At 54.9% G+C, this 26,291-nt stretch overlaps 2 protein-coding genes across 8 annotated transcripts; one reads left to right on the top strand and one right to left on the bottom strand.

Moving 5' to 3' along the window:
- The first annotated feature begins 470 nt into the window (after nt 1-470).
- ABCC10 (ATP binding cassette subfamily C member 10) lies at nt 471-19,744 on the top strand. Of its 4 annotated transcripts, none has more exons than XR_013993148.1 (22): nt 471-603; nt 922-1,093; nt 3,115-4,333; nt 5,681-5,908; nt 6,502-6,658; nt 6,944-7,053; nt 8,633-8,712; nt 9,311-9,482; nt 10,798-10,896; nt 11,338-11,527; nt 12,258-12,335; nt 12,479-12,673; nt 13,138-13,291; nt 13,478-13,667; nt 15,421-15,764; nt 16,038-16,207; nt 16,683-16,843; nt 17,162-17,251; nt 18,375-18,520; nt 18,602-18,699; nt 18,881-18,993; nt 19,275-19,725. XR_013993148.1 is itself a non-coding variant. In XM_081045173.1 (22 exons), the coding sequence occupies exons 2-22, from the start codon at nt 933-935 to the stop codon at nt 19,426-19,428; spliced, it is 4,473 nt and encodes a 1,490-aa protein (XP_080901299.1). In that variant the 5' UTR covers nt 471-603; nt 922-932; the 3' UTR covers nt 19,429-19,744. The 4 variants fall into 4 exon arrangements, 3 of the variants coding, with proteins under 3 accessions (XP_080901299.1, XP_080901297.1, XP_080901298.1); XM_081045173.1 differs by having other exon boundaries at nt 17,162-17,415; nt 19,275-19,744; XM_081045171.1 differs by having other exon boundaries at nt 17,162-17,415; nt 18,375-18,699; nt 19,275-19,563.
- On the bottom strand, nt 19,668-24,666 carry DLK2 (delta like non-canonical Notch ligand 2). Of its 4 annotated transcripts, none has more exons than XM_081045177.1 (6): nt 24,595-24,666; nt 23,308-23,438; nt 22,971-23,034; nt 21,857-21,987; nt 21,275-21,419; nt 19,668-20,570 (listed from the first exon to the last, which is right to left on the bottom strand). In XM_081045177.1, exons 2-6 carry the CDS (start codon nt 23,381-23,383, stop codon nt 19,835-19,837), a joined length of 1,152 nt encoding a protein of 383 aa, XP_080901303.1. In that variant the 5' UTR covers nt 23,384-23,438; nt 24,595-24,666; the 3' UTR covers nt 19,668-19,834. The 4 variants fall into 4 exon arrangements, with proteins under 4 accessions (XP_080901303.1, XP_080901302.1, XP_080901301.1 ...); XM_081045176.1 differs by lacking the exon at nt 24,595-24,666 and adding an exon at nt 24,476-24,506; XM_081045175.1 differs by lacking the exon at nt 24,595-24,666 and adding an exon at nt 23,925-24,138.
- Nucleotides 24,667-26,291: the final 1,625 nt, after the last annotated feature.

Genomic DNA, 26,291 nt, shown 5'->3' with positions numbered 1-26,291 from the left:
TTGCTCAAACCACGTTAATGACTGAACTCCTTCCACAGCACTTTGGTATTGGTATTATTGCCCTCTTGGTACAGATAAAGAAATTGAGGTTCAACAAGGTTAGGTATCTTCTCCAAGGCCTTGGAGTAAGAAGGAAATGGTTCGTGTCCCTGGAGCAACCATGTTTGGCTTCCCAGCTCTGTAACCTTTAAGAATTAGAGAGTGCAATGCAGGTGCCTGCTAGTAAACAGTAGACAGATGGGAGCGAGTACTCTACGTGAGAGTGTATGAATGCCGTTGCACTACAGCTCAGCCCACAGGCAAGTAAGGCAGCAAAAGCAAGTACACACGCAAGGATGCCTCTCTGAGGCCCTCCCAAGCCGAGAGCGGTGCGCATGCGCGCAACAGCTCTGCGAATGGGAGGGTGAGCCGCTCCTGAGAGGTCATCCCGCCTCTAGGGGGTGCCAGGTGAACGTGGCAGGCACCCCAACTCGGCAGGCAACACTCCCTTTTGCCTCCACCAGTGCTCTGGATCTCGGGATCCGGTGGAAAGCAGTTCTTCGGGTTACAGGTTCCGGATCGCGGGCGGCGGGGACACAGGGGAGGGCGGAACGCAAAGCCCACGTAAGTGACCAGTTCATTAGTCCCTCGGCTCCACGCAGCCAAACCACCTCCCTCTCTACCCCTTGCGGTAACGCGAAAATGGGCGGGGTCTGGCTTCGGGGCGGATGCCAGGGGAGGTCCCCGGGGGGAGGACTGGGTGGGAGGTCTGGAACCGCGGCGGGGACGCGCCGCCAGGGCCAGCGGCCAGGGCGTTCTGACACCACCTTTGCTGCTGGTCAGCGTCCCGGCTCTCCCAGCGCGGCTCTCGCCTTGGGGACGCGCGTTCCCCGCTTTCCGGGAGGAACGTTCGCTCCATCCGCCCTCGGCGTTGCCCCGCAGGTGAAGCCTCCATGGAGCGGCTCCTGGCCCAGCTGTGCGGCAGCCGTGCCCTGCAGCCGCTCCCGGTGTGGGAGGAGGGCACTACGGGCCACTGCTTCACCCAGCTGGTGCTCGGCGCCCTGCCCCACGCGCTCCTCGCCGTGCTCAGCGCCTGCCACTGGGGCACCCCGAGGTGGGTAGACACGGTTGGTAAGACATCTGTCCCTGCGTGCCTGCAGACCTCACCTGACACCCACATCTGCGCGGCCGTGCATCTAGAATAGTGAGGTCGCTGGACTAGCGCAAAAGTGGGACGAAATGTGGGCGTTACCACTTTGCAGCGGTGTGGCCGTTTCGGGGCAGGTTACCTGTCTTCTCTGAGCCTCCCAGCATGTTGGGAGGTTTCAATCAAATAATATATTTAAGCGTATCGCGCAGTGCCTCGCACATTGTTAAAGGCCCGATGCGTGGTAGAAATAATCACTTTTGTAGATTTTCAGATGCCCAGACCCAACGGTCATGAATAGGAGGCAAAAATGGGTGAACAGTCATTTTAGCCGAAAAAGGATACCTTGTATTGAAGTTGGAGGACCCTTTTCTCGCCACGTCCTACGAAGTGGTGACACCTCGGGGTCCCTAGGCTAAGGAAAGCATTTGTACAAAGCTGGAGAGGACGCAGGACGTAGAAGAAAAGAGCAAAAGCAAAACATTAATCCTACCTGGGTTTGAGGCTGTAAGGTGCAGGTGCTAAACTCGCCTATGTTTTGTGCTTAGTTCCTGTGTGGCTAGATACGTTAGTCTCACTCTGGTTACTGACAAGGCAGAAGGGAACTGTAGTCTCTGCCTTTGGGAGTCCCTAGTCTAAAGGATGGAGTGTGTCCTTATCCAAGATGAATTAGGGGACTGATGAGTTGCTCCCTTGGGTAGGAGAAGCTTCGGATCTGCTTGGGCTGGGAGGAATCCTGTTTTATATCTTATACAGCATGAGACAAAAGAAAAGAGAGGGGTAGTCAGTTCTCACCGGCATCCACAGCTGCTCAGAGGAGCGTCTAGTCTTTTGGGAACTCACAGTCTAATGAAAAGGCAAGAAAGACCATCAGATAATCAATAGAAATTGGGGTTATCTCACTTCACTTATCAGACTTTTGTGCATTGTGGAAAAGGGTTAGAGAAAGCCAAAATCTCAGACAGGAAAGGATCTCAGAGAGCTTTGGGTTCGGAGTCTTCACTTGTCACTCTAATGATGAGGAAAATGAGATGTGTAGAGAGAAAGAGACTTGCCCAAGTTCATGAGACTGTTGATGGCCAACTTGGGGCCAGTGTGCCAGCTTCCAAGTATCCAATGGTCTTTCTTCAGTCTCCATGTCTTAGGAAATAGAATTATCAAAGGTTGACTTTTATTCCAATACAACCCCTCCAGATAACTGGTCAGCTGGACTTTTTCAAGGAAACCTGAAGCATTTTAATCTCCAGTTAAACTTTTTCAGTAACCTGCCCCTGCCAACAAAGGGAATAACAGAACAGATTCAGTCCTCTTTTTACATGAACTTTTAAGACATTCTAACATTTACTGCTGCAGGCATAGTTTCCTATACTTGATTTTTAATGCAGACATATCACCTTTTTGTTTATTAAAAACATGTTTTGCGTGCCAAGAAGATATAGACAAAACTGGAGTTTTTTATTCAGCTAAAGGAGTCGCAGAATGATCCTCACCCCTTTCTACAACCATTGGAGAGACAGAGAGTAGAATATTCTGAGGCTTCATAAAACTTAGGCTATAGTAATAGAGTACAGAAGGTGCATGTAAGTCAAATTTTTATTCACCTAATAGTGCTTCAGGTCAATGTAAAGGTTATGTTAGGTAGATACTTTGTGAAAATGAAGACTCATCCTATAGTGGTTGTCAGTATGAAAATGTAGGATTTTTTTTCTAATTAGAACCTTCATGTTTGGTACAACCTTAACTTAAAACTATTAATTTCTATGGCGAAAGAATCATCAGAAATGGTGTGGGTGGGTTAGAAAATAGATTAGGTTAATCCAGCAAGACTTCCTGGGAGAGAAGGTTCCAGGGTAAAGTGGGGTAGAAATAAGGTGTACAGGGCAGGAAAGGGAGTTGATTCCCTCTAGGGAAATGAGTTATTGGAGGTATGTCTGGGCCTCGAGTCGGCCATGATGTGCCTCCTTTTCTCTTTTCCCTCTTGTCTCCAGGAGTCCAGCTTACAACCTACCCTGTAGTCCTGGTTGGCGCCTCCGACTCATAGCCTCCTTCCTGCTCTCCATCTTTCCATTGCTAGACATCCTTCCTGTTGCTTTGCCACCAGGGGCAGGCCCAGGGCCCATAGGGCTAGAGGTACTGGCAGGGGCTGTGGCAGCTGTGGCCTGGGTCAGCCACAGCTTGGCCCTGTGGGTATTGGCTTATTCCCCTTATGGCTGCTCCCGGGGGCCCTTGGCCTTGGCTCTGGCTGCCTTCCTGCCAGCCCCAGCCCTAGTGCTGACCCTGCTATGGCACTTCCAGCGAGGCACACTTCTGCCCCCACTTCTCCCAGGGCCCCTTTCCCGCCTGTGCATTCTCATTCTGCAGCTGGCTGCAATCTCGGCCTATGGACTGGGCTGGGCAGTCCCTGGGGGTCCTCGGGAACCCTGGGCCCAGGAGCCACTCCTGTCGGAAGGACAGGAACCTGAGATAGCTGAAGATGGGGAGAGTTGGCTGTCACGCTTTTCCTATGCCTGGCTGACACCCTTGTTGGCCCGTGGGGCCCGTGGAGAGCTCCGGCAGCCCCAGGACACTTGCCGCCTTCCCCACAGGCTGCACCCAACCTACCTGGCTCGTGTCTTCCAGGCACACTGGCAGGAGGGGGCCCAGCTGTGGAGGGTCCTGTATGGGGCCTTTGGGAGGTTCTATCTGGCACTTGGGCTGCTGAAGCTGGTGGGGACCATGCTGGGATTCTCAGGGCCCCTGCTGCTGTCCCTGCTGGTGGGCTTCCTGGAGGAGGGGCAGGAGCCACTAAGCAATGGCCTGCTCTATGCCTTGGGGCTGTCTGGCGGGGCTGTGCTGGGTGCTGTGCTGCAGAATCAGTATGGATATGAGGTACGGAAGGTGACCCTTCAGGCACGGGGAGCCGTGCTGCACATCCTATACCGAAAGGCTTTACAGCTGGGGCCCAGACGCCCTCCTGCTGGGGAAGCCCTGAACCTACTCAGCACTGACTCTGAGCGGTTGCTTAACTTTGCTGGGAGCTTCCATGAGGCCTGGGGCCTGCCTCTGCAGCTGGCCATCACCCTCTACCTGCTGCACCAGCAGGTCGGGGTGGCCTTCGTGGGTGGTCTGATCTTGGCACTGCTGCTGGTCCCTGTCAACAAAGTGATTGCCACCCGCATCATGGCCAGCAACCAGGACATGCTACAGCACAAGGACGCCCGGGTTAAGGTGAGGGGCTGCTTGACGTCCCTCAGCAATCGGAGACCCCCGCCCAGGATCCTGGTCCCCAGGTCCTGCCATGCACGGTGCCTGAGGGAGTAGATGTGATCTAGAAGCTGGGAGCTCAGGCTGCAGAAAGACATGGGTTCACATCCCAACTCTACCCCTCAGCAGTTTAACTGCCTCAGACAAATCCCTTAACCTTTGGACCTCCATTTCCTCATCTGTAATGTAAGGATAGCAGCTTGCCTTATGCAGTTGTTGTGAGGATTGTATGAGATAATGCTTGGTACAGGGCCAGTCACAAAGTATACCCTAAAGAAACGTGGCCCATAGTATAATATTCACGGAATCCTAAGCAGCAACCCTAGAAGGTAGGAAGTGGCCTGTCTGGGACCAAATGAGTGTTTAGTGATTGAGCCAGAAGCTAAGTCTCCCACCTCCTCATCTAGGGTACAGGTCATCCCAGAGCTGCATGTGGAGAGCTCTAGGGGAACCCCAGCTACCTCTTAGGGATGTGCTGTGGGAAATGGAGTAGGTCACTCCTGCCTGGGACAGCCCTAGGTGTTGAACATCTGGCTGAGTCAGGTCTGGGTTCTACAGTGATTGTGGGTCCCTTTCCTGAGGCGATGGCAGGCTTGCGGTCCACACAGCGTAGTTGTCAACATCTTACTGGAATAGCTCAGCAAAATGGGGTGAAGCGTATCCCTGATAGCTGGTGATGGCATGAGGCCTTTTCTCCTGCCCATGAGAGCTATAGATGGGGTCTCCAGAGCCATCTGGGAAGGCTCCCAGTGCCTCCCTGGCTTGCAGGCTGGAGATGTACAAATGTTAGGATCCAGGGAGTTTCTCTGGCCCTTGCCCATCTCGCCGGGCTGTGGTGTGGCTGCCTACCCCTGTATGCTCCTATGGGAATAGTCCACAGACCACCCAAGCATGGGCCAGACTGGTGACCGGCCCCCGAAGCCCTTATCTTCTGGCTTTGGGAAATGGTCCTTAGTCACTCATCTAATGGAAGGAGTGCTTTTACCCCCGGGAGGTAACCTCTGGCACTTTCCACCACTTCATCTCCTAGGAAAGTGGGGGGGATCCCGCTCTGACCTGCCCCCAGCTGGAGAGTATGCAGGAGACGTAAAAGACTAGGAGGGGAAGCAACCAAGAGCTTGAAAGGGTTCGAGGGCAGGATTTTCAAATAGAGCTGAGGTGAGGAAGCAAACCAGCTAAAGGAGAGTACAGAGTATCTGGGGGTTCAGAGTGCTTGGAATCCTTCGCCAGGAGCCTGGGGAAGACGGGGCAGAGAAGAAGACACATGAGCAGTGTCTTCACTTCTCACTGCTCTCTTGTCCCCGTCCTTAGCTCATGACAGAGCTGCTGAGTGGCATCCGGGTCATCAAGTTCTTCGGGTGGGAACAGGCTCTGGGGGCCCGAGTAGAGGCCTGCCGGGCTCAAGAGCTGGGGCGACTCTGGGTCATCAAATACCTGGACGCGGTCTGTGTGTACCTGTGGGCCGCCCTACCCGTTGTCATCTCCATCATCATCTTCATCACCTATGTCCTCATGGGGCACCAGCTCACTGCCACCAAGGTGAGGACAGGGTGGGGGTGGCTGTGGGGAAGCAGGGGAGGGAGGCAGCAGCAAGAAGACTAAGGTGGAGTGGGGAGGTGGGATCAACGTTGGCTGGGAAGGAGGGAGGTGGATCCCTCACTACCTTCACCTTTCCCAGCCAAGGGAAAATTCCCCGAAGGGACCTTGGATACGTAATCCTTCCGTCTTTAAAGGAATTCCTTTTTTTCCTCTCTTCCTTTCTTTCCAACTTCTGTTCAGGCCCAAGCTCCGTGTTAGGTCCCCTTTAGTCTCATTCTGATGGCCTTGGGGGGGAAAAATCCACGATGCTCGTTCTGGCCAGGGCAAGATCATGTTACTACTTAGAAATTCTGAGAATGTCTGAGAATGAGCTAGGCCTGTGGGCTTACCAAGGTACAACCTGGATCCCTGGAGGGACATCAGGAATTTCTAGGATTCTTGGAGTGGCCAACTTTGCCACCGGTGATCTCAGGATTGTCCAACCAGCCCCTCAGTTCTGCTGCTGCCCTGTTCTTCCCTCTCCAGACCTGTCCACGGGGCCACCCATACAGTAGGCCTTCAGGTGCTTCATACCCCTTTTCTCCCCTACGTAGGTGTTCACAGCCCTGGCACTGGTGCGCATGCTCATTCTTCCTCTCAACAACTTCCCTTGGGTGATCAATGGCCTCCTAGAGGCCAAAGTGTCCTTAGAGCGAATCCAGCGTTTCCTTGACCTTCCCAACCACAACCCCAAGGCCTACTATAGCCAAGGTAATGGGAAGCTAGAGGGCAGAACCTGGCACAGGGTGAGGAGGGAACTGTAGCCCCCTGGGTACTATACATGGCTGCTCCCAAGAGGAGCCAGAGGCAGCAGAATCCAGGTAAAACAGGAGGCAATTTCCTGGGGGAGAATCCTCAGACAAAGACTGAGGCTGAATTAGCCCTGGGCAGGTAGATATGGGACAGGCAAGCCAACGACATCCCCCTGGTGTACCCTCCCCAAGCAGGTAGGTGGTGGAGTAGAACACCACGTTGAGTGGCTTCTTCCCTATTCAGATCCCCCCGCAGAGCCATCTATAGTATTGGAGCTGCACGAAGCCCTGTTCTCTTGGGACCCAGTTGGAGCCAGCCAGGAGACCTTCATCAGTCACCTCGAAGTAAAGAAGGTTCGTTGGTCAGACAACCTAGGAAAGTCCCCGGACTAATAAGAAAAATGGAGACTCAGGGACAGATACACAAGGATGGAGCCAATCCAGCTAGATGGCCCAGTAGCCCTAGTTACTGAGGGAAGGACTGGAGGCTCTCATCGGGGAAGAGATGACACTTCATCTCTGAATGTCTCAAAACTCCACATAGTTTTTACAGAGTTGTCACATCTCTCCCTGGTCTTGGGACAGCTCACACCCACCAGTCTAGACCAATAAGAGTGTTTGCCTCCCGGGTCCTCCATGTCCCCCAGAGGCTATTGAGTTCAGAACAGACCCCAGAGCTTATCCAGCCTTTCACCCAGGCTGGCGGGGGAGGCTCAGCTGCCTCTTCTGAGAAGGATTTTGCAAATGGGATAACGTAGCCTGGTGAAAGGAATCATACCGTGTGACTCACACCCCAGCAGACATCCTCAAAGAAGCACTTGAAAGAACATTCCTGGCAGGAAAGCAACCCGAGTCCTGAGTTTTCATTCTCCTCTGACCCCTGTCCAACCCTTTGCCCCACAGCTCAACCCAGTGTTCTCCCGTGGTTGCTGAACTGCCTCCACATTTGGCTCACATTTCTGGCTTGGGCTGTATGTTTTGTTTTCCTCTTAGTTCAGGCAAGACAAGGCTGGAATTTTTCAAAGGAATTTTACTAATGTGTCAGTTGGGGCTTTTTTGGGGTATAAGTCATAGAAATTCACTGGAGCTAGCTTAAGCAAACAAGAATGTGTAACAAGGATATAGAGATGAATTGCAGAATCCAAAGGCAAGCATACAGCCCGATCTCAGCAGCAGCCCAGAACCAGGCCTCAACTTGCAGGGCTCTCCCCCTTCCTGTCTCAGTATTTGCCTTGTTTTTCTCTGTGAACCCACTCTCCATGAGCAGAAGAGGTGACTGCAGAGAGCCCTCCCACTTACAGGTTGTAGGCAGAAAGAGGGAGCCAGGGAAGGGTCTCAGATTTGCTGGTGCCCACTTGTAGATGGGTCAATACTGGCTGGCAGGGTGGGGGCATCACAGACAGAGCTGGGAGCCCTGCCATTTCTAGAGAAGGAATTTCCCCCCCTCCTTTTTGTATAGGGAGATAGCTCCATGAACGTGTGTTACAACTGAGAAGGGAATGGAACCACAGAAATTTTGAAACAGTAATGGGCACTTCTGAGAGCATTGCTTTTTGTCTTGAGATATCAGAAGTCTGGCCTCAGGCGGTCTTACCCAGCCCAGTGTTCAGGCTCCAAAGCCTGGAGCCCTTATCTCCTCTCCCCATTCTGGGAAGCCTGCCTCAGAATTTTCCTTGGAAGTTCCTTGGCAGTTTTCCTCCCATTCTCTGGCATGCTGCTACTCTCCAGAGGCTCTTCACATAGACAGTGAAACCAATAGCTCCTCTGGGTAGAGGATAAAACACCCTACTTTTCTAGGCCCAGCACAGCTCAGCCTAGGCAATGGCAAATTATTTCCCTGCAGACTAACGGGCCTAGAAAGAAGCCTCCGTGGGATGATTGGCAGCCCAGAGCCTCAGGAGACCTGACGCTTACTTGGGTGGCTTTTTTGCAGGGTATCCTGGTGGGCATTGTGGGGAAGGTGGGCTGTGGGAAGAGCTCGCTGCTGGCCGCCATTGCTGGGGAGCTCCACAGGTAAGCAACCTCCAGTGCTCCCATCTTTGGCTCTGCCCTTTGCAAACACCTAGCCCCTGCTATGTGGTGGACACCTTTTTTAGGGGCCAGAGATGCCAAGATGAAGAAGGGGGAGACAGTCAAGGAAGTGAATTATCATCATCTTCTCACCAGAGTGTTATTAGTGCTATAATAGTGAGTGAAGAAATAAATGGAAACATCAGCGACTCTTTGGGAAAATGTGGTGGTGCAGCGAAGGGATCCAGAGAGGAGCTGGGATATGAAGGAGGCCCTTCTTATTTTACAATGAGAATGGATGAGTACAGGGTGGTAGCCACATTCTCTTCTGAGCTTCTGAGCACATCTAGATATGACAGCTGCTTAGCTGCAGCCAAAGAGCAATGCCTTCCCTTCCCAGTCCAGAATGAGCCTACAGTCTCATTTAGGACTTCCCCTCAGTGGCTACCAATCCAGAGAGCCATGTGACATGAAGGGGGAGCCTATGAAGAAGACAGCCATCTGGAAACGCTTCTGAGAGACAGGAGCTGGGCATGGAGGGACTCAGTCTGGAGCCAGCCCCCCCCCCTCCCGCCCATGCTGCTGTCCTGGCTCTCCACAGGCTGCGTGGACGGGTGGCTGTGTGGGAGTTGTCCAAAGGCTTTGGCCTAGCCACCCAGGAACCCTGGATCCAGTTTGCCACCATCCGAGACAACATTCTCTTTGGGAAGACATTCGATGCCCAGCTGTACAAGGAAGTACTAGAGGCCTGCGCCCTCAATGACGACCTCAGCGTGAGTACCTGGCCCTGAAACTTCTTGGCTGCCCTCTGCCACTGGTTGCTCTGAGAAGGGGTTACTTCTACTCAGGCATTATTTACCTAGGACTAGCTGTCAGGCTTTGGTCCTCCCCGAGTGTCCAGCTGCTCCGTTCCCTGTTCTGAGTAGGACCCAGAGGGGAGGTGGGGACTGGGTATTTCACACAGCAGCTGGGGGAACCCTGAGGCTAGGAAGGGTTCCCTATGAGGCCCTCCCCGCCTCCCACTGGGAAAATTTGGGAGAGTCAAGGTTACTCTAGAAAGCCTGGCAAACCCATTAGATCCCTCACATCTAGAGTAAATTTGGGGTGTGTGGGGGGGATTACAGATTTTTCCCATGACTTCCACACCCAACCCCCATGCCCCCTGCAGGACTGCTTTCACCACTACCCTGTCCAGGTAAATGTGGTGCTTCCCTGGAAAGGACCTTTGACTTTGACCATTGGGCAGCCTATGTCCATTTCTTATTTGTTTCTACATCAAGCATTTCCCAAATGTCTACTGGGTACCGGGAACTGTTCTAGGCACTAAGAAAAGAGATGAATAGCAAAACTTTTCCCTTAGGGGACTCACCATCTGGTGGGCCGCAGGTGCTTCTTCTGGTATGGGGACCCCTCAGCTAAGGAGATTACTCCTGAGACCATAGGAAGGTCAGGGTAAATTCCTTCTTGAAAAACCTAGATAGGGGGGTGGGAGATGAGGGTAAGGGGGATCAAATATATGGTGATGGAAGGAGAACTGACTCTGGGTGATGAACACACAATGGGATTTATAGATGATGTAATACAGAATTGTACACCTGAAATTTATGTAAATTTACCAACAATTGTCACCCCAATAAATTTAATAAAAAAAAAGAAAGAAAAAGAAAAACCTAGGGAAGTTTGCACATCGAATTTCCTCTTCCTCCTCCTTGCCAGTTAAAAAGGCAGGGTCATGAGTGTGATGGAGTGGTGAAGAATCTGTGTTTGTGTCCCGCCCCTTACTAGCTGTCAAACAACCGTGGGCAGGGTAGTGACTCTGAGCTTTGGTCTCATCTGTGAAAAGAAAATAATACCTTCTTCATAAGGTTGTCATGGGGATCAGATGCAATGACACCTGTAATGTGCCAAGCACATAGTAAGTGGTTAATAAATGCCAGTTGGTGTTGAAATTATGAGTCATTGCCTCTGGCTTCTCACCCCAAAATCAAGTCCAGTTTTTTCAAGCTCCTTGGCTTGAATGGGGATAGGAAATGGGGTAGAAAGTACTGGGAAGCTCCCTGGCCAACACTGCGGGACCTGTCCCATCAGATCCTTCCTGCTGGAGACCAGACAGAGGTGGGGGAGAAGGGTGTGACCCTCAGCGGGGGACAGCGGGCCCGGATTGCCCTTGCTCGTGCTGTCTACCAGGTAAGTTAAAGGAGGGGGGGGGCAGTCGGAGCGTTGGGAGCTTGGCTGAGTGGAATGGGATGGGGATATTGGGGATATTTTCATCAGCATCTGATTTTTTCCCTCACCCCTTCATGCTCCTGAGGTGTTGGTCCCTTGGCCATCCCATTCCTCTTTTGTAGATTCAAGGTAGAACTAGAGGCCCTTTAAAAAGCGGTATGTGGCTTGAAGCACTGGGACCAAGCGAGGCTGAGCACTGGCTATGGGACACTGGTCTTGTTTGACTGGAGGGAAGTCCATCCTCAGGTCTCACCTCCTTCTCTCCTGCTGTAGGGGTAGCACCCAGAGTTGCCCTGAACCGTCTTCTCTGACTGCCTCAAGATCACATCCTAGGAGAGAGCTCTGGGTTTTCTCCAGAGGCCCTGGGACTTGGTGCCCACCGTGCCCCCCACCTCTCTCTAGGAAAAGGAACTCTATCTCCTTGATGACCCTCTGGCTGCTGTGGATGCCGATGTGGCCAACCACCTGCTGCACAGGTGTATCCTGGGAGCACTGAGCCACACCACGCGGCTGCTCTGCACACACCGCGTCGAGTACCTGGAGAGGGCTGATGTGGTGCTGCTGATGGGAGCCGGGCGCCTCATCCAGGCTGGTAATGTGGGCCACCAGGGCGGGAGCCACGTCAGCGCAGTGAGGGAGCCACTACCTGTGTGTGACAGGGGAAGAGGGACGATGGGTTGTCACGGGCAGACTCTGCCACCCCCTCTGTGTGTGGCCTGGACCCTGGCATGCTTTGGTCTAAGGGGAGCCCCTGTCCCGCCTTCACAGAACTGGCGTGAGGAAGTGAAGAGCAGGAGGGAAAGGAGCACACTGGTGAAAAGCCACTGGATGTGGGACTTGGGCTTTGGGAGCTCCGAGGCTCAGGGTGTCTGAGAACAGTCAGATGTGTTTGGAGAAGAGAAAGCAGTCAGTTTTAGAATAGTCTTTTCATTAAAAACAAAACAAAAAAAGAACACCTGAAGGAGTATTACCCAGTGGGACATGAGCATCTGTGAGTTCACTGGGAGAGACACAGGAGGCCATGAGGTGCCACCAGCGTGTTAGGAATTTTGTATGGCGTGAGGGAAAAGCTCGGCAGTGCTTCTGGCATGGCTGTGACTCTCCTTGTAGGGGGGAGCATTTTCTGTCTGAGCTGATTGGACTCCAGACACAGAGGGATGGACTCGATGATCCTGCTCAGTCTGGGAGTCCAGGGCAGGGTCCTGCTAGGACGGGTCAGGGAGGAGGTCCAAAGAGAATGGGATGGGGATTGGCACACAGAGTTAGAAAAGCCTAGTATATTCTCAGAACAGCCCCTCCTGAGCTCTCCTGCTACCTTCCAGGGCCTCCCGCTGAGATCCTGCCTTTGGTACAAGCTGTCCCCAAAGTCTGGGCTAAGGACGGACAAGAGTCTGATGCAGGTATGGCCCAGGGGTGGGAGGAAGAGGCTTGCCCCTCGGCCCCACACTGTAGAGATAGGCTGTCTCAGAGCTCGTCTGCCCGTCTGACACACTGAGGCTTTCAGCTGTCATCCTGCAAGCTCAAGTCCCCCTGATCCTTCCAGCCACAGACCGGTCAGCACAGAACCCAGAGAAAACGAAGGAGGGGCTGGAGGTGGAGGAGAGCCCATCTGGCCGCCTGCTGCAGGAAGAAAGCAAGAAGGAGGGGGCCGTGGCCTTCCACGTGTACCGCGCCTACTGGAGGGCCGTGGGCTGGGGCCTGGGCCTGGCCATCCTCTTCTCTCTGATCCTCATGCAAGGTAGGAGGAAAGCCTGGCGCCCCTTGTCCCACCCACAGCCTCGTCTTCTAGGTCCCCGTCACATCTATTACCTGCTACTCACCCTTACAAAGCCCAGAGACTCACCAGGCAAAGGCGACAGTTGGGACAAGAGGCCTGCCCCCACTTCTGAGAGAGTGCCAGAGATGCACTCTCTACATAGACGTGCTCTATAGCCATATTCTGCCTCATTCTGCAAATCGAAGATCAAGCTCTCCCCAGAGCTGAAGGGTGATGGGCCCCGGAAAGAAGAGCACACCAGGCAGGACATTGGATAGGGACAAGGGACAAGGCGGCGGCCCCCCACCCAGGTCACAGCGGGGTGTTGAAGGGTACAAACTAGAGTGAAGGCAGAGGAATAGGAAGGAGGTCAGTCTCTCCCTCTCTCTCTCTCTCTCTCTCTCTCTCTCTCTCTCTCTCTCTCTCTCCTTCTCATCCCCACCCAGCCACGAGGAATGCTGCCGACTGGTGGCTCTCACACTGGATCTCTCAGCTGAAAGAAGCCAAGAATAGCTCCCAGGAGGCACCAGCCCCCATCACCCCAGATTCCACAGGGCTCCTTTCTGCCCAGCTGCTCCTCTTCTCCCCTGGAAGCCTCTAGTGAGTGGCGGGGGCTGGGAGCAGGCCTGGTGCTCTCCCAGCGAGCGGTTACCAGGCAGGGAGTGAGAGCTGGTGGTGATATTCCAGAAGCTGTCGCTGGAGGCTGGGGAGAGGTGGTGTGGGGGAGGGGAGGACCCCCCAGTGGCCCTACGTTTGGTTACCTACAGCCCCCTCCCCACTACCCAGCACCTCAGTGTTCCCACTGCCCCAAGCTGCCCCCAATGGCTCCTCAGACATCCGTTTCTACCTCACCGTGTACGCGACCATTGCTGGCGTCAACTCCCTCTGCACGCTGCTCCGGGCAGTGCTTTTTGCAGCAGGTACTCTCCGAGCAGCCTCCACCCTGCATCGCCGCCTGCTGTGTCGAACCCTGATGGTGAGGGGATGGGAGGGTGGGGGTGGCATGGGGGGCCCTCCCAATACCTAGGCTCCATGGGGGGGGTAGCCTACCTCCTAGTCCTTAGGAGAAAATAGCCCCTCCCAGACAAGGGCAGCACTTGACAACTTGAGACCTGGAAAGGCCAAGAGCAGAGGCTGCCTGGGTTCAAACCCAGTTACTCAAACCCATAGCTTTCTCACCTGGAACATGGGGAGAAGAGAATCTTCCTCAGAGTCACTTCAAGTGCAGAGCGCCGAGTTCACCACCCCTTAGTTCATGCAAGGCCCTTTATTGTTTTACTTATTTGTCCATCCGCTTTTATCTGCATACCCAGTCTCCATTTCCCCTCCTTTCCTTGATGAGCAACCATTCTAAGTGTGTTTAAGATGTATCTTTTTGTCTCTTTGCGAAATGCCCATGTTCTGTGTCCACGTCTTTTTATAAATGGCTTTCCGTTTCTTACAATTTATTTTTTATTTAGGGCTGTTTGTAAGTTCCATCCTTGTTGCTATGTGTACATCCGTTCTAGTGTGTTGCGTACCCCGTAGCCTTCTTATGAGGATTAAATTCATTAGTACATGAAAAGTACTTAGGGTAGTGCCTGGCTCATACTAAGTGCCCAATTAGCAGTTATTATTATGTTGTTATTGTTAAAAAGCCCTGTCTTGTCCGTTATCTTATTTGAGCCTCATAATAACCCAGTGAGATAGGTACTATTATCCGCATTTTGCAGATGAGAAAACTCAGACTCTGAGAGTGTACGTGGCCTGGGCAAGGCTGGTTCCACCACGAGCCAGGCTGTGAGCCTAGTGCTATGTGGGTCTTTGCATCGCCTCCCAGGGAACAGCTGCCCGCTGTCCTCCAGGAGTCAAAGAGGGGACGTCTTCAGGTGGTGAAGGAATTAATTTCACATAAACTGGCCTTAGGTGGTACTTCAGAAAGTCCTTTTACGTCTCCTGCCTTAGGAGAGGACTTTCCCCAAGTAAAGACAGAAAGTAGGAGGACAAGGAAGGAAGGGAAATGGCAAGGGGGCTGTTTTTGAGACTGCCTCCCAATAGTAGCCAGAGAGCTACAGTCACTAAGCACTTACTCCACACCAGGCCGGCTGTGCCACTATATATGGCCTTTAATTCTACTAATAGCCCCGGGAGGTACTGCTCCGTTATTTTCTCTCTCTTTTCTTTTTAATCCCTGTTTTTGTGAGGAGCAGGGGTCTTTAAGAGATTGAGCCTCTTGCCTGGGGTTTCACACCCCTACTAAGTGACAGAGCTGGGATCCCAGTAGCGGTAGGACTCCAGAGCCTGAGCACTTCACTCCACACGCGAGGAGACTGACTTTGTCTGCTGCCCTCACCGCTCTGTCCAGCCCTTGGCCATCAGCATGATCCTCCTGACATCTAACTAAATCTCACCCACCCGCCTGACGTCCTCATCTTCCAGAGGCAGATTAGCTCCCTGCCCTTGAAAGGGGAGTAGACCGGTGTAGCACAGAGGTAAAGGAATGGCCATCATGGCCTCTCAGGGTCACCACTGGCCAGAAGAACAAGGAGACTGTATCCTTCTCGCCCTGGGCCGTGCTTCCCCCAGACCCCGCCTGCCCCTCCTCTCTGCCCCCAAACTCTGGGGACACGTTCCTCCCTTCCCATTCTCCACCTTGGGCCTTTCTCCGCACCCCACCTCCCCGCCCAGGACTGTCCCCAAGCCCTGTTCTGACAGGCCCTGCCCTTGCCCAACCATACCCCTTCTCCCAGGCACCAGTGACTTTCTTCGACTCCACACCCTCGGGCCGGGTCCTAAACCGCTTCTCCTCTGATGTGGCCTGTGCGGACGACAGCCTGCCCTTCATCCTCAACATCCTGCTGGCCAACACGGCAGGCCTGCTGGGCCTCCTGGCCGTGCTGGGCTCCGGCCTGCCCTGGCTGCTGCTGCTGCTGCCGCCTCTGAGCGTCATCTACTACCGCGTGCAGCGCCGCTACCGGGCGTCCTCCAGGGAGCTGCGGCGCCTGGGCAGCCTCACCCTGTCTCCACTCTACACCCACCTGGCCGACACCTTGGCCGGCCTCCCCGTGCTCCGGGCCGCGGGGGCCACGGACAGGTGTGTGGAGTCTGCCTCTCCCAACCAGAGCCAGGACGATGAGGTGCTGGGGGGAGGGGAGCAGGTGGACCTTTGAGAAGAAGGGCCCCTGGGGAAAAGAAGGAAGAAACAGAAAAAAGGGATACTGAGGCAGAGCAGATCCTCTCTGAAAGAGCACGTTGGCCTCTCCGTACCCGGAGGTGAAGCTTGTGGGTGGGTGGATCAGCTCCAAGAAGGAGACTGAGCTGGTCAGTGCACCAGGAGGGGTCTCACGTCCCTCCTGGCCTCCCCCAGGTTTGAGGAGGAGAACCAGAGACTCCTGGAGCTAAACCAGAGGTGCCAGTTTGCTTCCAGTGCCACCATGCAGTGGCTGGATATTCGGCTGCAGCTCATGGGGGCCGCAGTGGTCAGTGCCATCGCAGGCATCGCCCTGGTGCAGCACCAGCACGGCCTCGCGGACCCAGGTACCACCCTGGGGCCCTTCCCTCTCGCCGCATAAGCATGTGATTCCCACCCCTGCCCCAGACCTCTCCCCAACACTTTCACCACCCATCCAGGCTTCCCTATGAGGATGTGTTGTAATTCTCCTGCCCCCCTGTTTTAGAGTTGAGGAAACTGAGTCTGAAAGAGTGATTCGCCCAGATGATGGTGGATCTTGGACTAGAGCAAGTCTTCTGACCTCCGCTCCTTCCCGCCCCACCCCCACCCCAGCACTCTGCCAGGCCCACCTGTCACGCTTCCTAGGCTCTCCAGGCCCCCCCCACTGCCTTGCGTCCAGCCCCTGGTCGTCCTGGTCTGCTGCTGGCGTCCTGCTTCTCTGCTGGCCTCCTTTAAATGCCCACAGTCCACAGCGGGGGCTTCTCCCATCTGCCTCAACCCTCCCCACACTCATCCCGATGTCCACAGCTCCCGTAGTGTCTGGTGCTCCTCTCCCTCCAGGACTGGTAGGCCTGTCACTGTCTTACGCCCTGTCCCTGACGGGCCTGCTCTCGGGCCTGGTGAGCAGCTTCACACAGACAGAAGCCATGCTGGTGAGCGTTGAGCGGCTGGAGGAGTATTCCTGTGACCTTCCCCAGGAGCCCCAGGGCCAGCTGTCACAGGTAGGCCTGCACCCCGGCCCCAGGCCTGGGCACCGGAACCCCGAAGGACCTTCCAACGGCCCCAGTCGCTTCCTGAGTTCCTTTCCTTTCACTCCTCGCTATTGTTCTCAGCTCCTCTAATGTCCCCACGTGATGTCCCCTTTCTTCACCGTGACCCTCATCTTTGTGTGCATTCTCGCCATCTCTCCTTCACTTGCCCTCATGTCCCTCACCTTTCTTGTCGTGCCATCCATTTATTATTTCCCCCTCCTTCCACTCTCCAACACCGCCTTTCCCGCTCTCCATCTCTCTGTGTCTCCCACCCACGAACCCCACCAGCTAGGCGCTGGCTGGCTGACCCAGGGAAGCGTGGAGTTCCAGGACGTGGTGTTGGTGTACCGGCCAGGGATGCCGAACGCCCTGGATGGGGTGAGCTTCCGTGTGCATCCTGGAGAGAAGTTGGGCATCGTGGGCCGCACGGGCTCCGGCAAGTCTTCCCTGTTGTTGGTGCTCTTCCGGCTGCTGGAGCCCAGTTCCGGGCGAGTGTTGCTGGACGGAGTGGACACCAGCCAACTGGAGCTGGCTGAGCTCAGGTCTGGGGCAGGGAGAAGACGGGAACCAGACTGCTGGCACTTAGAGGAAGGCCCAGCCAGGAAAGTCTTCCATCACCTCAGGGCAGCCAGGGCCGAGTCGGGGTGAGACGGAGAACAGGACAGGTCGGCGAGGAGAGTGGGCTCCTTGTGCTCAGGTCCAGGGTCATAGCTGGGGTCTCAAGGTTTTCAGTCTGACCCAGGCCCACCTTTCCAGCTTCATCTTGCTTGAATTTCCCAGCATACGCTCTGCACTCTAGAGCACGAGTCAGTGCGTTTTGAATCACAACCTCCCTGGTGCTTTGCCCAAGATACGCGTCCTCTTAGCCCTCAGGCTTGGCAGGCGGTGCTCAGGACAGCTCGAGACTTGGGCCAGTTGCCCTTGGCCACAAGTGGCCACATCTTGGGCTAAACATCTCCCCGTACCACCCCCAGGTTAGCTTAGTATCATGACATGGAAAAGGCAGGGAAGCTCTGTTCTAAAGCCCATTACGGATTCCAGGCCCTGGCCCTGGCCTTTCTACCTTCTCGTCTCACCTGTGGTGGCCTCATATTCTAGTCTGCCACCAGGTTCCACAGGACCCATTTCAGACCCTCTACCCTTGAAGTGTCCCCTCCACGTTCAAACTCTCTGTTCACTCCTTGCCTCCACTGCTGTCTCAGGGACTGCTGGCGTCAGTGCCACGTAGTCAGCCCGCTCTTGTTCTCTGTGTTTTGTTCCTCAGTGAGATGTAAGCTCCTTAAGGACAGAGTCTAGGACTTTGGTGTCTGGTTTCCTCACAGCACCGGCATAGTTCTAAGAACATGGCTGACCAACTGGGGAGCAGAGTGAGGGTTGTGTTCGGGTCTTCTTGCCAAGTTTTGCTGGAGGTGCTAGACCTATAGCCAAACCCTGTGCTGGGAGCAGAAGTGGCCACATCTCCAGCCTAGACCCTGTGTCCTGTTCCCTTCTTGCCCCCCAGATCCCAGCTGGCTATCATCCCCCAGGAGCCCTTTTTGTTCAGCGGGACTATTCGGGAAAACCTGGATCCCCAGGGCCTGTATGAGGACAGGGCCCTGTGGCAGGCCCTGGAGCAGTGCCACCTGAGTGAGGTGATCATATCCATGGGTGAGTACCAGGTGCTACCCTGCAGGGTGGAAGAGGAGGGAGCAGGGAGAGGCCTGGGGATGAAGACGGTGTGCCTTGCAGGTGGTCTGGATGGCGAGCTGGGCGAGGGGGGCCGGAGCTTATCGCTGGGGCAGAGGCAGCTGCTGTGTCTCGCCAGGGCTCTTCTCACAGATGCCAAGGTAAGGTGAGAGGAAGAAGGCAGAGGCATGTTAGGGGTGAAGAAGTGGGTTGGGGAAAGGTGTTGGGGACCAAGTTAGTTTCCCTCTTAGAGCTGGAGGTGAGGAGCTGTAAGTTGGGCTGGGCCGGCTAGGAGGTGGGGGCTGGTGCTTGGGCAGGAGTCACCCCCTCCACATGTTACAGATCCTGTGTATCGACGAGGCCACAGCAAGCGTGGACCAGAAGACAGACCAACTGCTCCAGCAGACCATCTGCAAGCGCTTTGCCAACAAAACAGTGCTGACCATTGCCCACAGGTGTGCAAGCGTCCAGCGTGAGACTCTAATCAGGGCCTATGGTATCAGGGTCCCCAGGGGGCAGGGGCCCTAGAGATTCCAACCCCCCATGAACCCCAACTCCTCATTCTCATAGCACATTGTCTGAGGGACCCGCAGCCCCCATCCCATAGGACTGAGCCAGGGATAAAGCCTGTCAGTAGACCTCTGCTGTCCAGGGGAGGCCAGGAGGGGATGCGGGTCAGCTTTCTGCTTTAGGGCATTGTCCCCCATGCTGCCACTGACCTCCTGCTCCCACACAGGCTCAACACCATCTTGAACTCAGATCGGGTGCTGGTGCTGCAAGCAGGGAGGGTCGCGGAGCTGGACTCTCCTGCCGTCCTGTGCAACCAGCCCCACTCGCTGTTCCAGCAGCTGCTGCAGAGCAGCCAGCAGAGAGCCCAGTCTTCCCCCTGAGGGCCCTCCAGGGTCTCCCCTCTGTTTTACCCGTGCTGGGCGGCGTAGAGCTGGCTGCTTGTTTACATTCTCTTCCATGGCTCTACCTCAGCTGGCACTTCCCCAGGGGGGAAAAGGTGCCCGGCGTTCCTTTTTGGGAACCACTCTTAAGGCAGAGGCCCACGGTTTTCTGCAGAACCAGGCCTCTGCTCTGGCCCTCTTACCTCTGTGACTCCAGGCAGGTTTTTCTGGCAAAGGAGCCCACTTACACTTCCACAGTTTTATTGGATAAAATTCCCATCTTACATTCTGTGTATTAAAAAAATAATATTTCTGGTGTGAGGCTGCTGAGGGGTGGCAAGAGAGGACCACTCCAGTCTGAGGGGCAGAGGAGGTGAAGGAGGGGGCAGGAAAGCCCCCACGTCCATCACAGTGCTGTGGTCTTTCCAGGCTCGGGGGGCAGGTCAGGCAGCAGGGGGAGCCCCGCCGGCAGCATGCTAACCTGACACTCCTGGTCCTGGCGTGCGGGGGCGTAGTGTGGGACAGGGTAGCAACAGACTCCAGGGGGACAGACACCCCGGCGCCAGGCCCTCAGGGTCAGCAATGCCGTTGACAGGACCAGGGCAGCAGTGAGGGCCCCAAACACCACCACAGCCACCAGGCTAGACTCACCTAGCCCAGCCTCCTGCCTCCGCACCACCTCCTTCACTGAGATTCGCAGCAAACCAGTCCCCGCACTGTGGGGGACAGGTCCCGTGGCCGGTACCACCACCGCCGAGGTGGGCCCCAGGGAGGTGTCTGCGGTGGTGGCGGGGTCTGGGACAGGTAAGACTCGCTCACAGGTCTTGCCGCCATAGCCACTGGGGCAGAGACAGTCGAAGTCATGGACACGGTCCCGACAGCGCGCCCCTCTCTGGCACGGGCGGCTGGCACAGTCATCCAGGTTGACGGTGCAGAAGCGTCCAGCAAAGCCCTCAGGGCAGAGGCAGGAGAAGCGGTTTATGCCGTCCAGGCAGGTGGCGCCGTTAGCACAAGGCCTCATCAGACAGTCGTCCACATTCACCTCACAGCGGGCACCCACAAAGCCCGCCAAGCAGCGGCAAGTGAAGTTGAGGGCAAAGCCCTGGTCGTCCTGGCACAGCCCGCCATTCTGGCATGGGGAGCTGGAGTGGAGGTGGGAGAGGGCATGGATACGAAGTCACACCTGCGCGGTAGCCCAGATCGGCTTCCTGACCACTGCCACCCCAACACACACCCCCTGCACCCTCATCCAGCTACGTCACCTTGAGCCACTCTGAGCCTCGAATGCCTCATTTTAAAAATGGGAATACAAGTGGTACCCAGCGTCCCAAATAGTGAGGGTTCAGTGAGATACCCCAATGCCAAGCAGTCAGCATGGGGCCTGGTCCAAAGGCAAAGCTCAAGGCAAATATACTATTATCCTGACAGGCTCTCAGGCCAGCGGCGGAAATGAGGACAAGTCCAGCCCTGCTGCCCGTTTCCTTATGCACACAATGCGGCATAAGGCTGCTGTGTGGAACATTCTTAGGAGCTGCATGGCAGCTTTCCTCAGAGGATGAAGGGAGTCCTCGGTCCTCAACCTCCCCACAAGCCCTTCCACACACATTAATTTGTTACACCTCCTGTAGATTTTTGCTATTGAAGAAATGGTGCGGGTGGTATAAAAAAAATCTGAGAAACTGAACTAGGGACTCTTTGGCAGGCTGGGGTTTTATCTTTTATTGCCGCCACATGGGACTTTCGGCCCTCAGCCCTAATACTTCACCATCACCCTCAACAATCCTGCCTCCTCCTGGGACCAGGTTCTCATCAAACCTCACCCACACCCCATGGGGCCAGTACTCACCCTGCCTGCTCACAGGGTCCCGTCTTGCGTTCACAGTCCCGCCCATGGAAGCCTGGTGGGCACACACAGTGGTACTCGCCACCCCCGTCATATATACACTGGCCTCCGTTCTGGCAGGGGGACTGCGTGGTACAGATGTGCTCATCTGGAGAGGAGACAGGGAAGGCTCTAGGATAGCCCCTTAATCTGCAGACCCGCCCAGGTCCCACCCATGGCTCACACTACAAACCCACCCAGGCTGGTAGGGTGCGGTGGGGGAAAACAAAACTGAATTTGGAGTCAGGGGGCTCCTAGCCCTGGCAGTGTCAGTCTGTCTCACAGTAACTTTGGGCAAGCTGTATCTCATCTGTGGGTCTCAGTTTCCTCATTTGTGAAATGAGTACTGTTTTCAGCAGCTGCCTTGCCTACCTCGCAGGGTTATGTTGAGGACCAATTCAGACAGCAGATAGGTATGAAGTCTAAAATGATACCATGTAGAGGATTTGAGCTGGACACAATAGGTACTCAATACATACGGATGGACGTTCTCCCAAGACACATGGGTCCCCTCCCCAGACCAACAGCTACCCTCTACTCCCCTACCTTTGTCACAGAACTTGCCTGCCCAGCCACTGTGACAGATGCACTGCCAGGGCTGATGGCAGGAACCATGCTGGCAGCCAGGCATTCTCACGCAGCGCTCACAATGCAGCCCCTCCCAGCCTGGGTCACACCTGATGGGGAGAAGAGCAGGGTCAGGGCTCTGGGTAGGGGGATGTGAGGAAATGAAGGCAGCAAGACCAGGGCTTTTAGAAAACAGGACATAGTCCCTTAAAGGGAAGCAGGCCTATCCCAGGTAGGTGCAGGATCATAGGCCACCTATATGGAATCAGACCATCAGACACCTGCATTCATTCAATTCCCAGTTCTGTACTTTATCGAATCTTTATGAGACTTAGTTTTATCATATGTAAATTGGGACACACCTGGCAGGGATGTGTTGAAGAAGAACCTAAATAAAAGGATATCCACAAATGCCCCCCGGGACCACTCCTGGCATGTCTGAGGAGCTCAGAAACATTTTTTTTTAAGTAACCTTGAAAGGGCATTAGGACTATCTTCCTACCCTGATTCCAGGGCAACGGCCTGACCTATTTTTTTAAAACCCTTCAAAGATGGAGAGTCTGAAACATGCCCTCGGGCAGCTTGCTCTGTCAGGTCATTTCCTTATATCCATCCAGACACATTTTCCTCTTGCTACAGAATTTGCCCAACGCCCACCCCAGTGAGTCAATTACTCAAATTCATCAAGAAAGATCCTCTTTCATAAGTGCTTCTCTGGGGCAAACCTCCTGGCAGCCTTTCTTTTCCAGGCTGAACCAATTTATATCTTTATTTCTCCCTTTCCTCAAGACTCCCAATCTCCAAATTCTCTCAAGCTTCGGGTCTTTCTCTTGGTATCTTGAGGAGGAATGGATCAGACTTGGAAGAGTAAAGTGGGGAGATATAAGCTGGAAGAAGGAAAAAGAGGCAAGGCAAGGGAACTGGGGAGGCGGGGTGGGCTGGCCAGTCTGCCTGTATGCCATGAGGGCATGAGGAGTGAACAGTAGGTCTTAAACCATCAGACGCTCCGCCCTGGGCCTTAACCTGGTTGTGGGTCTGAAGGGCTGGGAAATGGGGAGCAGAGGGTTTAGGAGCACGTGCTCAGGAGAGGTACCTGCAGGAGCCATCGGGCGCACAGCAGCCATGGGCCAGGTCACAGTGGGAGCTGCAATCATCGGCTGCAAGAGATTGATAATGGGAAGGGTGAGCCCGGGGTCCGGGTTGCGCTCTGAGATGCGGGGCTCGGGAGAGGATGCGGGGTCCCAGGTATTGGGTGCGCTCAGGTCTGGGGCAGGGGATGACAGAGATTCCTCCCATGCCGAAGGGACAAGCTGGGTCTCACCAACCCCGCGGGTCGGAGTGGCTGCAGTGCAGTCTCTGACCGGCAGAGGACACCATGCCAGCAAGGGACGGCCAGAGACCGCCGCGCCCTGAGCCCGGAGCGCGCTCACCTCGGGCAGGCTGAGCGGGTGCCCCCAGGATGCAGAGCAGGCACATGAGATGTAGACCGCGGCGGCCGCTGAGCATGGTCAGCGCCGGCCCCAGGAGGGACGGACGGATGGACGGCCGGACGTGCGGACACCTGTGGGACAGCACAAGCTGGAGGCGATCGGACGCGGAGATAGAGGCACGGCACCTGTTCCTGTTCCGAGCGACCGGAGCCGAGGGGTAGAGGGGCGTCCAGACAGAAGACGAGGGTGGGGGCAACGGGAGGGCGGGGGCTGGGAAGGGCTGAGCCGGCAAAGGCACCGGGGAACAGGACCCGGAGCGAGCTCCGTATGAAGCGGGCGAAGGATGGACAGCGCGAAGCCACGTCAGGGCGCAGGAAGGGCCGGGGCTGGGGACGCAGCAGAACCGAGGAGTCGGCGGGGATGCAGTCAGCGCCGAGAGGCAGTCTCCAGCACGGAGGGGACGCGGGCGCCGGTTCCCGGCAGTGAGCAGTCTCCGATCCCACCCCGACTCCAACCAGGACTTGCTCCCGCGTCCCCTTCGCGTCTCCACCGCGTCGGGCTCGGCCGCGGCTTCCGGGCCTGGAGTCCCCGAGCGCCTCTGCCCTCGCGATCCTCACCTCGGGCTCCGAGGCGGCGCGCCCGGGGCGCAGAGCGAGGCCGGATCCGACGGGCTCCGCCGCCGGGCCAAGCCAGGGCGCGGGGCCGCCCCTAGCGGGCCACGGGGCCGGGCGCCGAGGCGGCTGCCATGCGAGCCGAGCGCTCGGGAATCTGGGGCTCAAGGCGACCCCGAGCGGCGGCGGCGGCGGCGGCGGCGGCTCCTCACGCGCACTCAGGCCGCCTGCCAGGGGCGGCGTGTGCCGGCGGAGCCCGCCTCCCCCCCGCCCCCCCCGAGCTGCGGCTGGCCCGCCCCCCACCCGCCGGCGTCTGCCGCCAGCCCCGCTGCCACACACGGCCCGCACCTCGCCGCGGCGCTCGCCCCGGGCCCCCCCACCCTCCGCTGCCACCTAACCTCTCCGAACCTCGCTTCCTTCATTGAAGGGAGGAAATTATGGGAGTCTAAGTGGGAGCTGACTCTAAAGTGGCGGCCAGATGTGCGCAGCCGTGCGATTCTCGCATCCCCGCTTTGCCGACCCGCGCCCCTCACCCCCTGCCCCACCTCTGCTCTCACCAGTCCGCTTCCCATCACGCTTCTCATATGTACCCCGTGCACGCCCCGCGCACAGTGCCGCTCCCCGCCCTCCTTCTGTCACCCGCCCACGCCTCCTCCCTTTGTAAATCCTCCATCACCTGCTTCATCTGTCTGCTGCTCTCCGCGCCCTCCGCTGCTTTCTCTCCTCACTGCCGTCCACAGCCTTCCAGGATCCACTCCTGCCGAAGTCTCAGTCTGCCCCACCCCCATCCCTCCCTCTGTCAAGTCCGTCTTTCCCACCCCATTCCTTTTTGGGACGTTACTGGGAAGCCTCCCTGTACTGGGAACGGCCCTAACTCTGTGAGTGTGCCCCCCACACCAGTTCCCACTTCTGTACCTCGGATCACATCCGTTCTTGACCTCAAGGGAATCCTCAACTGCCCAAACCCCGAGATCTGAGAGAGTTGTGTGGGGGCCTTGGGGGAGAACTACCCCTCAGGCTAGTGGCTCAGAGACACCCGTGTAAGGCAAGGACAGGAAACGGTTTCTTCTTTGCACAGGGCAAGAGGGCAGAGGTGAGCAACGCCACCTAAGCCTTCAGATCAAGATTTCACCACCTTTAAGTTCAAAATATTGGAAGGAGGAGTCTCCAGCCCGTTCAGAGCAGCTTCCTACAGACACCCTCCCAGGGACGGAGTCCCTGGACTAATTTTTCCTTCAGTCTCCATTGGACATAACAGCCACACGCACCCTATCTCTCTAGCCAACTTCCCGGAAACTCTGATCACCCGAAGAGATTTCTGAATCTGAGTAATGCCACGGCTCTAACCATGTATTTTGTTTAAATTTGTTTTTCAGTAAAAAATTGCAAAGAACCTATAATGTCCAGATTACTGTAGGTTATAGATTATGGTATGTCATCACTATGTGACTATTAAAAGTCACCTTTTGAAGTCTAAAGATGTCAGGCAAAAGCTAGGAATATATTAAGTGTGGGAGGAGCAAGAAACAAAGCAGAATCTATGTCCATGTTGGCAGTGATTTTTGTTCTGAATGATGGACTTATAGGGTTTTTTTTCTTCTTGATGCTTTTCTGCATTTCCCCCTTTTCCACAATGAAGACGTACAACTGTTTTTTACTAATATGAAAGAAATTCAATAACATTAAAGAACTTTTAGACTAAAGTAAAAAAAAAAATTCAGAGCTACTTGTGGATGAATCAAATTGGCTTCTAGAAATCAAGTGCCCAGATGATTCAGGACTAGTTGGCTGTCTCATCTGGAACCTACACCAAGAGATGCAGTCAGCGTCTTACAGTAAATGTTCACGGAAGCTAAAAAATTTACCTTTTTCCTTTCTCTTTAAGATATCAGACAAATCAATCATAATTTCTATACGTGTCTGTAAAAAAACTATTTTCTGTTCACTTTTTTGCCAATTATTTTTTTCCTACTTTGGGATTTAAATCAAATGTCTATCGATCTCACCAAAATAAAGAAGGAAATAAATAAATAAATAAATATCACCCGTAATCCAACTAGTATGGTAAAGCCACTGTTGTTGTTTTGACCACTTTTCCTATCCAGATGTTTTTATTGGTAGTCCTCAAAAACATAATTGTTATGGCTGCATGACCGCACATTAGATAGCTAGATCATGATCTGTTTAACCGAGCCCTCATTATTGTATACTTACACATGGATCCTTACAAAATTGTGTTTGCTTTTTTGCTATTATAAATTCATTCATCAAATACTTACTGCGCACCTATGTGCTACTACTATGTGCCAAGACATTCTAGGTATTGGGGACACAGCTCCCAGATAAATAGTATCTGGTAAACAGTATCCCAGA

The sequence above is a fragment of the Rhinolophus hipposideros genome, assembly GCF_964194185.1.
Source record: "Rhinolophus hipposideros genome assembly, chromosome: 3".
Lineage (NCBI taxonomy): Eukaryota > Metazoa > Chordata > Mammalia > Chiroptera > Rhinolophidae > Rhinolophus > Rhinolophus hipposideros.
The sequence above is the reverse complement of the archived record's forward strand: the minus strand, read 5'-3'. Positions and strand labels throughout refer to the sequence as shown.

Bases quoted from the DNA above. Each gene is read 5' to 3' on its own strand.
- DLK2 (XM_081045177.1), bottom strand. From the start codon at position 23,383: ATGCTCAGCGGCCGCCGCGGTCTACATCTCATGTGCCTGCTCTGCATC. The intron at 21,988-22,970 runs GTACCTCTCCTG...TCTCCCCATCAG, and splicing joins GCGCCCGATGGCTCCTGCAG to GTGTGACCCAGGCTGGGAGG. The intron at 21,420-21,856 runs GTAGGGGAGTAG...TCTCCTCTCCAG, and splicing joins AGGCAAGTTCTGTGACAAAG to ATGAGCACATCTGTACCACG.
- ABCC10 (XM_081045171.1), top strand. From the start codon at position 933: ATGGAGCGGCTCCTGGCCCAGCTGTGCGGCAGCCGTGCCCTGCAGCCG. The intron at 12,336-12,478 runs GTATGGCCCAGG...TGATCCTTCCAG, and splicing joins CGGACAAGAGTCTGATGCAG to CCACAGACCGGTCAGCACAG. The intron at 13,668-15,420 runs GTGAGGGGATGG...CCCTTCTCCCAG, and splicing joins TGCTGTGTCGAACCCTGATG to GCACCAGTGACTTTCTTCGA.